The sequence below is a fragment of the Balaenoptera borealis genome (genome assembly GCF_965194805.1).
Source record: "Balaenoptera borealis genome assembly, chromosome: 2".
NCBI lineage: Eukaryota > Metazoa > Chordata > Mammalia > Artiodactyla > Balaenopteridae > Balaenoptera > Balaenoptera borealis.
The window spans coordinates 53,066,104-53,082,418 of NC_138867.1; the positions used below are offsets into that span (position 1 = coordinate 53,066,104).

General features: G+C 36.8%; 2 protein-coding genes across 2 annotated transcripts in view; one reads left to right on the forward strand and one right to left on the reverse strand.

Annotated features, from left to right (window-relative positions):
• The window catches only part of SHISAL2B (shisa like 2B), a 37,876-nt gene that overhangs the window by 16,204 nt on the left and 5,357 nt on the right, over positions 1-16,315 (forward strand). The window contains exons 2-3 of the mRNA XM_082383201.1: positions 157-356; positions 4,504-4,661. Coding sequence (XP_082239327.1) covers positions 157-356; positions 4,504-4,661 — 358 coding nt within the window. The remainder of the gene's footprint in view (positions 1-156; positions 357-4,503; positions 4,662-16,315) is intronic.
• The window catches only part of SREK1IP1 (SREK1 interacting protein 1), a gene marked incomplete at its 3' end in the record, with an annotated part of 85,471 nt that continues 69,494 nt past the window's right edge, over positions 339-16,315 (reverse strand). The window contains exon 6 of the mRNA XM_082383195.1: positions 339-697. Within this exon, the coding sequence (XP_082239321.1) occupies positions 339-697 (359 nt within the window). The remainder of the gene's footprint in view (positions 698-16,315) is intronic.

Here is a 16,315-nt window from a genome sequence, read left to right on the forward strand (position 1 = left end):
AGGGGAGGAGAGCGAGTAGAAGAGGCGCGCCCAGGCGGACCGCCCAGGCAGTCAGCCCGGGATCGCAAGAGGCGAGCCCGGCCGGAGGGGTCCGCGGGCGGGGCGGCACGTGTGTAGCCAGGGCAGATCGGGGGCTTAGCGTGCCCCTGCCCGCAGCCGCCAGAGATGAGCGAGGCCAGCCGGGTGTGCTCCGGCTACTACAGCCTCAACCACAGCTTCGTGGAGCCCTTCCAGTGTCCCCGGCGCGGCGAGGGGGCCACCCTCATCTACTGCTGCGGCTTCGCCGACCTCAAGTACTGCTGCAGTGAGCCGGGCAGCTACTTCCCCTACAAGCACAGCTACATGTGGAGCCTCAGGTGGGTAGGCAGGGGGCTGGCGGCCAGGGGGCTGGGGAGGCGACGAGTCGTGCCACGACGAGAGGAGGGAGGTCGCCCGCGTCCTCGCGACCTGCTCGGATCCCTCCGGGGGACAAGAGCCTCCGAGGGCTGAAGAGGGCCCTGCAGAGAACCCACTCGGTGCCACGCCCATCCGGCGAGGGTCGGGCAGTGGCGCCTGAAGTGTGAATCCGCCGGGGACCCCGGGCGAGGCGCGCGCGGGAGGCGAGCGGGCTCTGCGCCCGGGGCGCAAGCAGGGCCGCCCGGCGGGAGCGGACTACTCTTCACTCTCTCTCGCCGGCGCCAGTCCGAGGCCCGCGGCTCTGCGGGAAGAGAAAGACAAGCACATAACTTAAGGAGGAGATTTTAATTCTCTTTTTGATTAGTTTGGGCATTTGGTGCATTTGAATGGAAAAGGAGCTCCTTTGAGACTCAACGCGTTAACCAAAGATCAGAGTATTTTAAGTCTCTTTGTGGGTGAGAAGGAATTGGCTGTATCCTTTAAAGTATCAAGAAAGGGTGTGTGTGTGTGTGTGTGTATGCTTCGACGCGCACAGGCAACAGGGCTTTGTAATTTGCCCTTTCAGTTGATCTCACACTGACCCCCAAACAGAACTGGAGACCCACAGAGAGGAAGAGTTTCAGTTGCTGTGAGTATACACTCCGTTGAACCTTTGCAGGACACCCCCTTTCTCAACACCTGAGCTCTTTGGCCATTGCTGGAAAGTGAAGAGACTTTCAAAGGTGGTGTCTTCCTTGCCTCTTTTTCCTATGATGGTAATTTAACGTATTCCAATTAGTATTTACACAGATATTTTCATTACGAAATGCTTTCCCCCCCCTCCACTCCAAAGGATTGCAGACTTAGAACCTGATTCTTTCATTTTGCCTGGAGAATGAATGGGGTGCCAGGGTTACAGGAAAGAACTGCCACCCCACCTCAAACTGTTACTTACAAATTAGCTTATGACTGGGAGAGAGAGAGAGGCCAACTCTGCTAAATAAGGAGAAGAGTGTTATTTCTCCCAATCTCCTACCATGGTCCAGACTTTAGCACACGTGCCAAGTCTACAGCAAATGACTTTAAATGTTATTTCTTAGAGCAGTAAAGTCATTTTTTTTTGCACACTGCAAGCTTCAAAAAAATCTCAAAAGGAGTGCCTACTTACCAACAAGTTCAACTAACAAAGTTGTGTCATGCCAGAACAGGAAATGATGACAATTTATCCTTATTACTTGGGGAAGCAATTTGTATTGCGCTGGCATATTATCTGGCCTTTTGGAAAATAACATAGTAACCTAGCTCTGAGTCTTTGGAGGTGTTAATAATGGTGGCAGCACCTCCATGAGAGACTGGCAACTCTTAAGTCAAACTCAATTGGAAAAGTGCCTGGGATTCTCAGGTCCCTGAATAGTTCCAAAGTGACAAGCAGCAGAGCATAGAAAACCTTCCTAAGGTTTATGAGGGCACAAAGGAATGAACAGCTTCCTGGGGTCTTCATTGAGCACTGACAATGCAGCTCAGTTCCTGGGAAATATAAAAATCATTTCAACTGATGGCATCAGTGGGCAATGTTAAACCTGGGGTTCTATATGTATATGTATAGCTGATTCACTTTGTTATAAAGCAGAAACTAGCACACCATTGTAAAGCAATCATACTCCAATAAAGATGTTAAAAAAAACCCCAAAAAAAACCCACCTGGGGTTCTTCCTTAGTTATTGAGCTCTGAGAACACAACGGGAAGGTAAAAATTTAGAACTTCATTTCCCTCATATTCTTTGCTCTCTCCCCTAATTTAAAATAGACCAACTGTGAAAAATATCCCAGAAGTCACTAGCATTTGTTCTGAGATTCTGCAGCCACTGCAGAAAGGCACAGGTATGGCACCTCCAGGTGAATGAAGTTGCTAAGTAGGAGAATTCATTAATGTGACAGCAGCTACAGACCCTTTCTCAGGGACTGCAAAGCAAACTGCCCTATGGTGCTGTGAGGAAAGCATAATTCTCCCTTTTCTGTGTCTGGCCCACTCCCATCTCTTCTCCTCTTATAAATCCCTAACCTCTAAGGGTTTCCTTTGGAAACCTTCTTCAGGACCTAGGAAAATAATGTGTGTTGCACAGGGCTACGCTTGAGTTCAATAAGTTATTTGTTGAAATCAATATTTTAGGAGATTCCCAGAGCTCCATCTTTATCTAGAGTTTTGCATGCATAAAGCAACATTTCTATAAAGTGGAACTATGACATTGAAACAGTTTGTCAGGATTATGAAGAACATCCTTTTGTAATAGAAAGAAGTGACATGCTTCGTTTTTGCTTTTCCTTCCAATCATGTGGCCTGGTTTTTAAACTGTGTACATGTAAAGTCTGGAATACATACATTGAATTTAATTAAGTTGACAATTTTACTTTTAATTGACTAAATTATTTTTTCACTTTGAAGATGTTTTTAGTAACCGGGTTCTCATTTCAGGAATCTTTCCAGATGTCTGGCCTCCTAGCTGCTTTGTGAAGCAGATAATATTAATTAAGTGGATTATGTTCCCATGTGTCTGTGCAGAGTCCTAACCCTCCCTGACACATATGATCTACAAAAGTCAGCTTTGGTGCAAACAAGCATGAAAGAGGAGTTGCCAGAGCCTGGGAGTCTACCCCTTGGAAAAGAGGGCATCAAGTGAGGGCAAACTCCAATTTAAATATGCAACTATATACTGACTCTAGCCAGAAAATTACCCAGTCTTCATTTCTGTGCAGGGCTAGGGGAACTGGGCTGATAGTAATTAACAAGCACAAGAATCTTTTGAAGTCTGCCCCCATGTCTGGCTCAGGAGGCAATCTCTAAATTGCAAGGGGGCTTTATCTCCTTAAATTAAGGATAAGTAGGATGAGCTTAGCCCCTCACTTTTAATTTTGTTCTTCCTCCCAAAGCAGTGACACACCTAGCACCCCTGGTCAAATTCTCCCTTCCGTCACTTTCAGCATGTCACATTTGTTCGCGCCCTAATCTCTGGGAAATAGCAGAAGCTGAAAGGCAAGTCAGGAAAATAATGAAGAAAAAGATCACTACTTTTCAGTGATCATTTCAATGATTGTTACTTTTCAAGGATGATTACTTTTCAATGACTACTAATGGATCAATCACCAGTCAATTATCATTTACTTCCATTTATGAAACATTAATTACAAGCTAAATACTCTATTAAACACTTTTAATGTGTGCATATGACTATGGGAAAGTCAATAGAAGTATCTGCTCTTGAGCAGCTTAAAATCTAATTATATGTATTTACATACCCATACATACATATTGCTCATGAAAGTAAAGTACTTATGTTTGCATATTAGTCTTGCAAGATAATTTTCTTTTTTCCAAACTTCTTTTCCCATTTAAAAATAAGTTCACAGGTTTGTGAAAATTGTATTATTTCTCAAGTGATTAGACTTATAGATAACTGTACCAGAAGGAATTGTTACAAATTTAGGGCAAATAATATCATATTTACACTGCATTTTTAGAGAAAAGTACAAGGGTTTCTTCCTAAATGCTAGAAGCCATTGGTGTTATGCTCTTTTAGAAAGGAAAAATTCAGATTGAACATGAACTTTATATAAATTTCATAAACATTGCTTTCCTTTAATTAAACTTTCTTCTCCTCTCTTGTAATAGTTGTGGTTTTGTATATTAATACATGAAAACTCCCATACATGTCTCCAAAATAAAAGTTCTACACTTCTGGTAAACATTTGTTTCACTGTTTTTGCAGAGGTGGATATCTTTCTATTCATCTTTTATTGGTGAATCTAATCTTTCCTCCTAAAATATATTAATAATAGAGATTTATCTGATAGAAATGTTTTTGAACCATCCCTAGAGAATCATGTGACCTTTTACTGTAATATGAATTCACATGGTATTCTATACTAATATTAACATATAAATGTATAGAGAAATATCATTAAGAATTTGATGGTAGAAAAAGGTGAGCCGTAGATTTCAATCATATACTGTTTATAATAAAACATAATTTGGTATGAATGACTGAAGCAAGTATTAACAATATTTAAAACTTTATTTTATGTGCAAACCAGTTTGTGTGACAGTCACAGTGTTTTTTCTGTTTTCCTCAGCATTGGAGCTCTGATTGGGCTGGGAATTGCTGCCCTTGTTTTACTTGCCTTTGTCATCAGCGTCTGTGTTCTTTGCTACTTATTTCTGTATACAAAGCCTCAAAGATTAGACACTGGCCTTAAACTTCAACACCTAGAGGCTACTTCCACTCAAGAAGGTAATCTGTATCCATTATTTGTAACCAATTACCTGTACTCTGTTCAAAATAATAACCTGTGCCTGGGTGACCGATCATTCTGTTAGCAATGAATGCTTTTTAAAAATTCAGTTTATTATATGTCTTTATAAAAATTCATGTTAAATTAGGTCTTAATGATGAAATACCTTAGGGGGATTGTGCCCAAGGAAAAATAGTGGCAGGATGTAAATATTCTCATGAAAAAATAATACATTGATCCAGTAAATCCACTTTAATTTATTTATGTATCTCTCAGTTATAAAGGTTGTATCCTCTTGGAATTTTTAAATTTTGTTTTTGATGGAGCCAAAGAAGTCAAATAGATAGAGGAACAAAATATCCAATAATTAATTGTCAGTGTTGCATTGCTCTAGATTGGTTAGTCAGTAGTCAGTTAGGCATTACCTGTGTGCCTATGGTGTGCAGAATTCAGAGGAGGTGTATTAAGTAATTCAGAGGCATATAAAAGAAACTAAAAAAATAAATAGAAGTCAGTCTTTGTTCTTGAATAGATCACAAACTAGTTATGCTATACAGGTATGTGTATGTGTGTGTTTGTGTGTGTAGTGCAACTATAAAGTAAAAATGTTTATGTAAGGTTTTCAGAACTGAGTCTCTTTGTTATCTTAATTATAATGTGCTACATATGCTAATCATTATCATTATGAAACAGAAAGAATTGTTAAAATTTTTTGTGAATATAAATTTCTATTAGTGTATTTTAAAAGTAGTGATCATGAATTTTATTTAGATATATGTATTTTGAACATATTGTTAATAAAAATTTAGAATATATATATTACAGATATATATGTTTAGAATAAGACACAGGTGCTCACTAACTTCTATTTTAAAAGGAAGTGAAAAACTTTCTTCCAAAAAATTTAGAAAATTTCCTTCCCATATGCTCCATTTTGGCTGAATCCAGAAACATGTTTATGGAGTACATGCTCTGCGATCTTCTCAAATACACCAGCACCGCATGATTACTTTAGCTCTATTTTTCTTCTCTGTAGAGATCTCAGAGGGTGCCCTGTATCACAAAGCAAGAAGCCAAGATCCCTTTGGAGTTCTTTTTCTGAAGTACTGTTTGAAGATTACATGGCTGAATTGACCAGTTGTTAGCTGAATTTAGTCCTGTGGCTTAGACTCTGTTTCTCCACAGGCAAAATGAAGCAGTGGACTAGTGATTATCAACTAATCAAAAAGTAAAATCAATTTTTGTCTCAATTGCTTAGATAATTTAAAGTATCATTTCTTAAATTTTATTGTGTGTAAGAATCACTTAGGGAGTTTGTTAAAACCACGAACTCCAGACTCTGCATTTTAAAACAAGTAGCTCCTCTTCCTACCCTGCCCTTGCTCCCCGGCTGTCCACTCTCCACAGAGAAGACAGAGTGAGCCTGGTAAAACCTAAGTCAGGTCAGGGTCACTACTCTGGTCAAAACCCTAATCACTTCCCATCTTTCAATAGATATGGAGTCCTAAATGTGAACTATGGGGGCTTTTGTGGTCTGCCCTTTACACCTTTATTTCTAGCATCTTATGCCCAGCCACCTTGGCCTCTTTGCTGTTCCTTGAAATTCCTGCCTCAGGGCCTTTGCACATGCTGTGCCCATTGTCTGGAATGCTTTTCCCTCACTTTCACTTTCTTTAAATCTTTACTAAAAGTCACCTTCCCAGGGAGTTCTTCCCTGGTCACTCAATCTGCATCTTTAACTTCAACATTTCATGCCCTCTTCCTGCTGAATTTTTCTCCTAAGCACTTACCACTAATCTACTATATATTTTACTTACCTGTTGTCCAATTTTTCTCTACTCCAACTAGAAAGTAAGTTCCAGGAAAGTAGGAATTTTTGTCTTGTATGCTCACTACTGTTTCTCTAGTGCTTAGAACACAACAAATGTTTGTTGAATGAATTGAATGAAGTAGCACTGCACCTCTGTCGTAGGTGATTAAAGGAGCATGTTTATTGTCACCATTACAGTCATCAAACATTCACTGAGTGCCTCTTCTATACAATGCAGTGTGCTAAATAAAAATTGATTATTTTTCCTGATATTTTTCCTGATCTATCTCAGGGACTGCTCCAGAATTTTATTTCAAGCTGGATCTGAGAGCCCAGCAACAGAATTAGTTGGCTTGTTGACTCAAGTCTTTGTAGTCTTATGGCTCTTTAGCTAAGGAGATCCATTAGTGCACTTCCTATGTAGTTAGTTGAGGCTACTTTCTTACAGTGAAATATCCCCACTCTGGCCCTCTGAAAAACACTATGTTTATCAAGTCAGCAAATTAATTCAATACACCTTTCCTGAGTGCTTACTCTTGGTAAGGCATAATTTTATATGATCATTGCCTTCTGCTGCTTTCAAATTAGATAATTTTGGGCCCTTTGGTTGACATTCACCAAATAAGACATAGTGGACAGCAGAAAACAAAATAGGTAATCCAAATGTCACCAGGAATAGGAAGAGAAAACGGTTCATATTTGAAAGCGACCCTTCAAAGTGATAATTAAAAACCATTGCTGTGCCTATTGTTAAATATGCATGCTTCATTCCAGTGATTCTCCCACCTAGGGATAAATGTCAGTGTTCTAGCTAGTGAGAAAACAAGGCTTTATTCCACTTAAGGAATGCCTTAAAGGTTAGGAACATAATGTTTGTGTAATAATTAAGCAAGTAAAATTACATTGGAGGAAAATTGGTTTCACCAGTTACCACTCCTTTCTTTGAAAACTATCTGTTCTTAAGAGTCAGCCTCCCATTATTTTAGATTAATTTTTAGAATTGAGACTTTTTTCATTATAGGCAATTTGAATGGCCTAAAGGGAAATGTGTTTTTGTGCACATACTAAAACTGACTTAAGGCACTGGACTTTTTTGTTTCTATAAATGACAGTAGCATTAAAGAAGAAACAACAGGCCCAAAACGGAGCCCTTTGTGCTAAGCCCCACATCAGCAAACCAAAACCTTACCTAACTGCAGTTTCAGCCTCTCCCAGGAGTGAAATTTTAAACCTATCCGTCTGGAATTTCCTGATCAACACTAGTAAGCTAATCTTCAGGATAGACACCTGCCCCTCCCCTAAAGGAAAGTGACCTGCCTGAAAAAAATCCTTTCTTTTGTTTATGACTTCCTTGTCCTATCCCCTTCTGCCTATAAGACCCTTCATTTCCTACATCTTCTCAGAGCCCCTTTCTACTTGTTAGGTGGGATGCTGTCCAATTCACAAGTCGTTGGATAAAGCCAACTAGGTCTTCAAATTCACTCAGCTGAATTTTGTTTTTTTAACAATAGTCTAAATCTAAAATAGTCTAATCTTAGACTATTTTGCCAAGATTTTTCTTTCATGTATCTTTATTCTATTGGGGTTCATTATTTTTAATGTATACAATTTAAGTCTTTATACATTTTGAATTGATCCTGAAAATAGCAGGTCTCTGGTAGTGCCTGTAGAGTTTAATTGGGCTACCTCCAGGGCTCACTTTGTACAGAGGTTCTATTGCTAAGCAATTGATTGGTCTTTACATTGTGTTCCATAATCATTTTCTTTCTTTTTAACTTTTGTGTTTTGAGTTATGCCTGTATCAAATGCCAATGTTTAAAAGAATACCGTGGTTTGTAAATTGTACTGTATTGGACAAACAGTTCTGAGCAGAAGATGGCTGTGTGAAGGGCATCTTTCTGAGTAGACACTCCTGGGGTGAGGGCTTATTTCATAAGATGTGGAAGAATTAATGGTTAATGGGGGAGCAATTAAAGGGATGAATGTCTTAGATCCCTGCTTCCCAAACTTTTCCACTGGAGAATCCTTAAAGGTAGATAAGAAAGGAATGTGTACCTCCAGAATTCCCAGGGTTAGAATGGAAAGCCCTGGCTTGTGAGCTTTAAATTATTTGAAGTTGCCCATTATATTTTTTAAATTATGGGAATTTTTAATTTGATTACTAGTATAATGACTTGTTTTACTCTAATAATAACATTATATCCTTCCCATTTCTGAGTAAAATTGATGCTCCAAGAAGATAAAATATACTCATCCCGTGGTTATGAGTATCCATTGACACCCTAGGGTTGTGGAGAGGGGTGGAGAATCCAGAGGGTTCTTAGAAGCAGAGTTTTTGATGAAAATGAGAAGGGCAGAGAGTACAGCTGCTTGACACAAATAAAATAATATTGTTGTTTAGGAATAATAGACAACTCCAATTATCTATTATTTGGTAGTCTCATTTGCAAAGGCAGGCAATATAAATGGAAAAGGGGAAGCAAATCAGCAGTAAGGCACAGGTTGTCTAGGAGAAAAGCATAAATTATATATAGAATACTGAGAAAGCAAGCAAATTTGATGATTGTGTATACAATTGTTTGTTCTGCCTGTGAGCAAAATGGGACTTGGACCGTTCAGAATAGTCTACTATATTTCTTCTTAGAAGACACCCTTATACCCCCAGAAAGAAAACCTTTCTCTTAATTCACTCTCATTTTAGGAAAAGTAGAAAATACAGAAAAACAAATAAATAACTTCATCCATGATCCCACCACACAGAGATAACAGATATTAACACCATGGTGAATATCCTTCATGGATTTTTTTTCTATGTATCTATAGATACATGTATATATAACAAAATGGGGAAAAAAATGAATCCTATAACAGCTTTTCTTTTATCACTGAACAACATTGACATCATCGTTTGCCAATAAATAAACACCACTTTTAATGATTACATTTTATTACCTTGATGGAGTGCTATGAATTTTTATTCTTTTATTTTGACATAGTTCACACTTCCAGAAAAGTTGCAAGAAAAGTATTGAAAAGGTTGTATACCTTTTCCCAGATTTACTAATTGTTAATATTTTACCTCATTTTTTTCAAAATTGAGTTTCTTTTGATGAATATTTTCTGAACCATTTGAAAATAATTTGCAGATATCATGCTTTTTAACCATAAATATTTCAGTATGTGTTTCTTAAGAACAAGGATTTTTTTTCCTACATAATTACAGTACATTTATCAGTCAGGAAATGTAACAGTGATATAGTAATATTATCTAATCTGCAGTTCATATTAAAATTTTCCAATATCCTTAAATAGCTATTTTTTTCTTATCTACGATCTAGTCCAGAGTTACATCTTGTAATTAGTTATCATATTTCTTTAGTCTTTTGTTTTTGTTTTTTGAAACTTATTTTTATTTTAAATCATCCTTTTACCTTTCTTTTTTTCAATTGAAGTATAGTTGATTTACAATGTTGTGTTAGTTTCTGGGTGTACAGCAAAGTGAGTCAGATATATATATAACTGAATATATAGTCACTATTTTTCCTTTTGCCATTACTAAGTAACTTGTTGGGAGGTATGAAAAAATCCTGTTCCTCCTCCAACTTTCACGCACCCATTGATGGTTCTTGACTGAATGTTTTCATTCAAAATTTCAAGATAATTTTAGAATTATTATTATGATAGCTATGAAATGGTGATTTTCTAACCTCATCATTCCTTCTGTGTTTATTAGTTGCTATTCTACTACAAGGAAGAGCTTTCCCTTTCCCCCTATTTACCTATTAATTAATTTATTAGTATCAGTATGGACTTGGATTCTTTATTCTAAAATAGTCTATTACTATCATCATTTATTCTGATTCTTAAATTATCTCAGATTTGGCCTGTGGGAGCCCCTTTAAATTGGGTCCTATATCCTTTTGAAATATGTCCATCATTTTTTGAGCATTTTTTTTGCTCTCTGTCACAAAATGTTCTCGAGCAGCCTGTGCTTTTCCTGTTCCAGCCCTGAAATCTGCCATTTGTCCAAGAAGTCGCCAAGAAGTTGCCCTTTTAGTTGGAATGGTGTTTAGAAACCAGTCTGGGTATATCATATTTTATTAAATTATTGACTTTGAACTAGCTTCCATTTTTTCTGTTACACACAAGCATTGAACACTGAAGTATTTTCCTAGCATAAATCCCTAGGAATGGAATTGCTGACCAAAGATTTGGTACATATAAAAGGCTTTGGATACAAATTGGTAACTGTCCTCCAGAAAAGTACTATTTCATGAGTATTTTTATTTCAAAAGATATATATCTTACTAATTTCACTGAGGGAAACAATATAGTGTTTTATTTTTAATTTATCTAATTAGGAGCAAGGGTGGACATTTTCATATTTATTTGTCATTGCCTTTGTGGTATATTGTTGCTCATATCTTATACACAATTTTCTATGGGGGTGTTCATTTTTCATTGCTTTATAGGAACTTTCCATACAGTAACTAAATTCTTTTTCACATATATTGCAAGTATTTTTCATAGTTGTTTCCTTTTTAATTTTATATGTGACAATTTTTCAACTGTAGAAGTTTCTCTTTTTGTGATTTCTTCCTTTAATTTCATACTTAGGAAGTTCTTACCTCACTCTAAGATATAAAGATATTCACCTATATTTTCTTCTAATACAATACATACATGCACTTGTTTTTTACATTTAAATCTTTAATAATCCTGGAATTAAAATTTTTGTGTAAAGTGTGAGGTAGGGATCTGCCTTTATTTTTATTTTACAAATAATGAGCCAATTGTCTAAATATTTATTGGGAAATCTATCCTTTTTTTCTTGACAATTTAAAATGTCACCTTTGTCATAAACTAAATTCTTATACATACTGGGCTCTGTTTTTAGACTTTCTATTTTGTTAAATTTATCAGTCTGTTTATTCTTAAGTCAATAATATACTTTAAAAATTATTGTAGCTATATAATTTATTTTAGTATCTAATTAGGGAAGACTTTCTCTTCCTTCCCATTATGCTTCTTTTTCAAAGTTTCTTAGCTACTCTTGTTTCAGTATTCCAAATAAACTTCTGAATCACATTGTCAAATTTTAAAAAATCAAGTGGCATTTTGATGGGTTTTGTACTAAATCTATAGATAACTTTGGGAGCTATTTTTCTTAGTAGCCTTAACATTGCTTCAACCAAATTCTACTCAAAACATTTATTAATTACGCTGCCACATTATTTTTAAATGCCATTCTTTGTTTCAGAGAGGCTTTAAAAACTCACTGAGATCTTAGTAGAAGATGGGGTAATTTGAACTCAGTGGCAGAAAGGGTCACTTGTGTCTCCTAAAGGGGCTTTTCTACTGAAAATAATGAGTCTGGAATTTCCTACAACTCTTTTTGTTTCTAGAATGTAGAAAACCAAATTGCTCGGCAGAGCTCCTGCTACTTTTAGCATTTGTGAGTCTTCCTCAGGGAGCAGGGTTAGGCAATGCTGGCTGATGCTGGAACCAAAAAGCAAAATAGAAGCCAGTCTCTCATTGTGAAAATTCATTTAAAGGATTTAAAATATCAGCTAAATTCCTCTGTGAGCTATGTTAGTCATCTATAGTTGAATTTAACAATGCAGAAAAGAAAAAAAAAATGTCCAATTGTGGAAAAAATAGTGTAGGAAAAACATTTCTGGAGAGAACTGCCTTCATTCCTTGATGGATGGGCAAAGCAAAAGGGCAAGTCTAAGATTCTAACTTTCAAAATGAATTTTTAACTGTATTTACATGAGATACCTGTGTATCCTCAAGGGGAAGGCAGGGCATTGAAGAAGGGAGAAGTCAATAGGTCAGGAGGTCAGTAGGCAAGTTTTGCTCACTTCACCATTTACCGCAGATCCAGTTCTTTGCATCGCATTAAATTTAAAGGGAAAATGTCCCCTAGTAAACAAAGAACACTTTTAGGGTGCAAATTTAAGATTGCTTGTTTCCAGTAGAAAGAAATGCAGGATGAGTGGGATGTGTAGATTTCTACTAAATACTAAAGTGAGCCAGCTGATTAGTCATTGAAGATGCTGTAGGGCAGCAGGTTGGTAATGCAGAAGCTAGAAGGACACAGGCAGATAATGGCAGAAAAGCTTAATTACTGCTCTGCCACACAGCCAGGAGATGAGACCTGCAGAGGGCCCAATATTCTTTTGATATTTTGAAATGGCAGGTAAGAGCAGAGTTCATAGAAGATTTATAGGATAAATGGATCCCTGAGGAATGCTTCTGAAAATGAATGTAAAATTTAACTATTATAGAAAAAATATATTGGCCTAGTTTGTGATGAGGATAGGTGGATTTTGTTTGATGAATTTGATTTAAATGGCGAATTTGATTTGCTTGATGAATTGCATTTAAATTTTGGCAAAGGCCAAAGCTTTCATTTAAATGCCAGGCTGAGAGGTATAGGATTAAAGGAAGGTTGAGATTTACATATGATGACCAGACTGAAGAAAAGAATAAAAATGGGACACTAGCAGCAGAAAGAGCAACTAATGTCAACCCAGGAAAGCACAGTGATGTTGGATCTTTCCAGTCTGCACTCAGGTAAAGAAAAGGAGAAATTAAATTAAAAAAACCCTTTATATGTAACAAATCCCTTAAGAGCTCAATGGTATAACAGATTTCTTGTTTAAAATTTAATCCATGTTGTAACCTCGTGACAGAAGAGGCAGCTGGTTTTTATCTCTACTCTGTTGGTTAAGAAATTAGTTTCTATTTCTTAAAGGAAAACTAGGAAAAGGTGAGGTTGCTGAGACTTTTCCTCTTCTCTGTTTTAAAATCATTCCAAAGGGATGCAGTTAGCTGGACTCTGATATCACTACAGCACAGCCCACTTGCAGCAGTTGTTTTTTCCATAATATGCCCAATTATTCTAACTTACCAGAGGGATATACATTGAAAGCACGTTTGGACTTTTATAAGCTGCAGGAAGAGAGGGAACACCAGGGTGTTGACTTGCTAATCAAAGCTCCTGCTTCAAATGGTGTCAGTATGGTGTTCATATCAAATCTTTTCTTGTTCCTGTAGCAAATCAGTTTGGTTAGGGGAACTGCATTGCCTTAAGAAGCCAATCTAAGAAATGATCTTTGTACCTGCACTGGTTAGAAGGATCCAGTAGTCAAGGAAATAATGAATCAGGGCTGGGGAATGGGGGGTTTTACAAGTCCTAGATGAAGGAAAATCTATTGATAGAATACTGGAATGTATTTTGCAAGCCTTTAAATCTCAGAGGGCAGTAGACAGGTTAAACTCTTTCAGTTGTTTCCAGGAAAATGCATAATGGAAACCAGAGCTGTCAGAATGGAGATGGCTTAAGAGAGAACCCCAGACTAAGGGGTTCTTGGAGAGAACCCCAAACTAAGTGAGGAAATAAATTCCTGAGTTTAACTCCCATAAAAAGAAAAAAAACCCTGTATGTGACAAGGTAGAAAAACCACCTTGAAAGTCTCACTAGAATATTATGAATTTAAGTATGTAAAAAGCTTAGGAAACATGAAGACTTGAATTAATCAAATGTTACAGTCTTCAGACTTCCAGGACTTCGAATAAAAGGTTAAAATTTTAGATGTTTAAAAAAATGCTAGAGAGGCAAGATAGGGGAAGAGGATTAAGAGGCACAAACTATTATGTATAAAATAAATAAGCTACAAGGATATATTGTACAGCATAGGGAATATAGCTAATATTTATAATTTTAAATGGAGTATAATCTATAAAAATATTGAATCACTATGTTGTATGTCTAAAACTAATATGATATAAATCAACCATACTTCAATAAAAAAAAGAAAAAAATGCTTATATAAGATACAAATTCTGCCCAGATAATATGAAACTAATTTACATCTTAAATCCTTGGTCTTTTACCTTTACCTGCTGTGATACCAGAGAGTACAAACGATACTGAACCAATAAAAATAAGCCTACAAACATTTTGTTTTTCAAATATTACAAATGTTATATAAGGAAAATAGTTTCAAGGGTCTCTCTCTCTCTCTCTCTCTCTCTATATATATATACCCCATTACTTAAGTATTTAGTAGTTAAATTTGAATCCATATATCTTTTAAAGTCTACTTTGCAAATAACAGTGAAGAATTTATCAGGTCATCAAATTTTCATGCTAGCTTTCCCTACTACATTTATCTTAAACAATTTTGCTTGCTGACTGGGCAAAGAGCTACTTGCCAGGCTAGAAAATGTTGTGCCTACAACAAATTAACTTTTTGTTGTTTTTGTTTAAAAATCAAATTATAGTCAAAACATTATGATTGGATGTTTAGAAGTAGAACATTAACACCAAAAGAGTTCAGAAGTAATGAAATAAAGCCATATATTGTACTGCTCTAGGCCCTACATTTTAAAATTATGATACTTTTAATATTAGCCCAGAGAATAATGCCATGCATGTTTCAGGCCTATGGGCAAGATCTGGGAGCTGTAGTGAGACATCATCCTTCAAAACTTATCAATAATATTGCTCCTTTGAGTGTTGATCTATGAAAACAACCCATAGTGAGGGATGTCCTCATTGACTCTAGAAAGCAGTCTATACAATTACTTATAAATGGGCAAAGCCAGGCAGTATGAACACACTTCAAGGTGAGGCTTAGACTTATCTAAAGAAAAAAAGTGAAAAAGTCATATAAGAAGAGAGACTAGATGGCAAAAAAGTAGAGGAAAGCTACTTCTAATAGTGAACCTCTTGGCTAGTGAGTCCCCCTTCCCCTTAGGTAGGTTTGGAGCAGATTTTCCAAAACCTAAAGGACAAATAAGAGTTTTTCAAGCAACGATTAGAGAGTTAGGGATATCAGGCAGCTGGAAGTATGCAAAGGCTTGGGGCAGAGAGAGAGCAAGAGAGCAGGGCAAGTCTGGGGAGCCTGTCAGTCAGTATTTCTGTATGTCTGAAATGCCAAGTACCAGGAAGGGAATGGGGCGAGCTGAGCTGGGAGAGGGAGGTAGGGCTGATCCTCAGCCTAACCAAGAAATTAAGATTTGATCCTAAAGAATTTTAAGCAGAGAGGAGCTGATAGTAAATGCTCTGAGGAAACATTATCAAAGTATTAACTATTATTGTATTGCTGATAGTTTTGCATCTTTTCTCACTTAACATTGTATTCTAAGCATATTCAATGTAATTAAAAATTTCCTGGAAATCACTTTTTCGGATTAAATGGCTGCATCATACTTATGCATGATAATTTAGCAATTTCCCTATTATAAATTTAGGGTACTTACATTTTTTTGGTATTGAAAAGAATCAGTGAATATCTTTATATATAAGTTTTAGAGCTCATCTCTTATGGTTTCCTTGGGAACTTCATGCTAAAATCACAAGGTAGGAACACTCCAGACTTAAAAATAAATGTACCAATTTACACTCCCATCATGCCATCCCATTGGCCCTGCTTTCTAGGGCCAAGCAGGACATCCCCCACTATGGGTTGATTTCATAGACCAACACATTACCCAAAGGGGTAATATTATTGATAAGTTTTGAAGGATGATGTCTCACTACAGCTCCTAGATCTTGCCCATAGGCCTGAAACATGCATGGCATTATTCTCTGGGCTAATATTAAAAGTATCGTGTTTAAAATGTGGAGCCTTGAGTGGTACGATATATGGCTTTATTTCTTTTTTTCTGAATTTTTGTGATGGTAAAATAAATTACTTAAATTACTCTTGGCCAAGAAAGATTTTATCTGTTCCTAATTGAGACATGAAAAATGGTATATTACCTTTTGAATTTACATTTCTTTCTGACTAGTAAGATTGGAGAGTCAGTAGATCTTCTGCCCATCTCTTT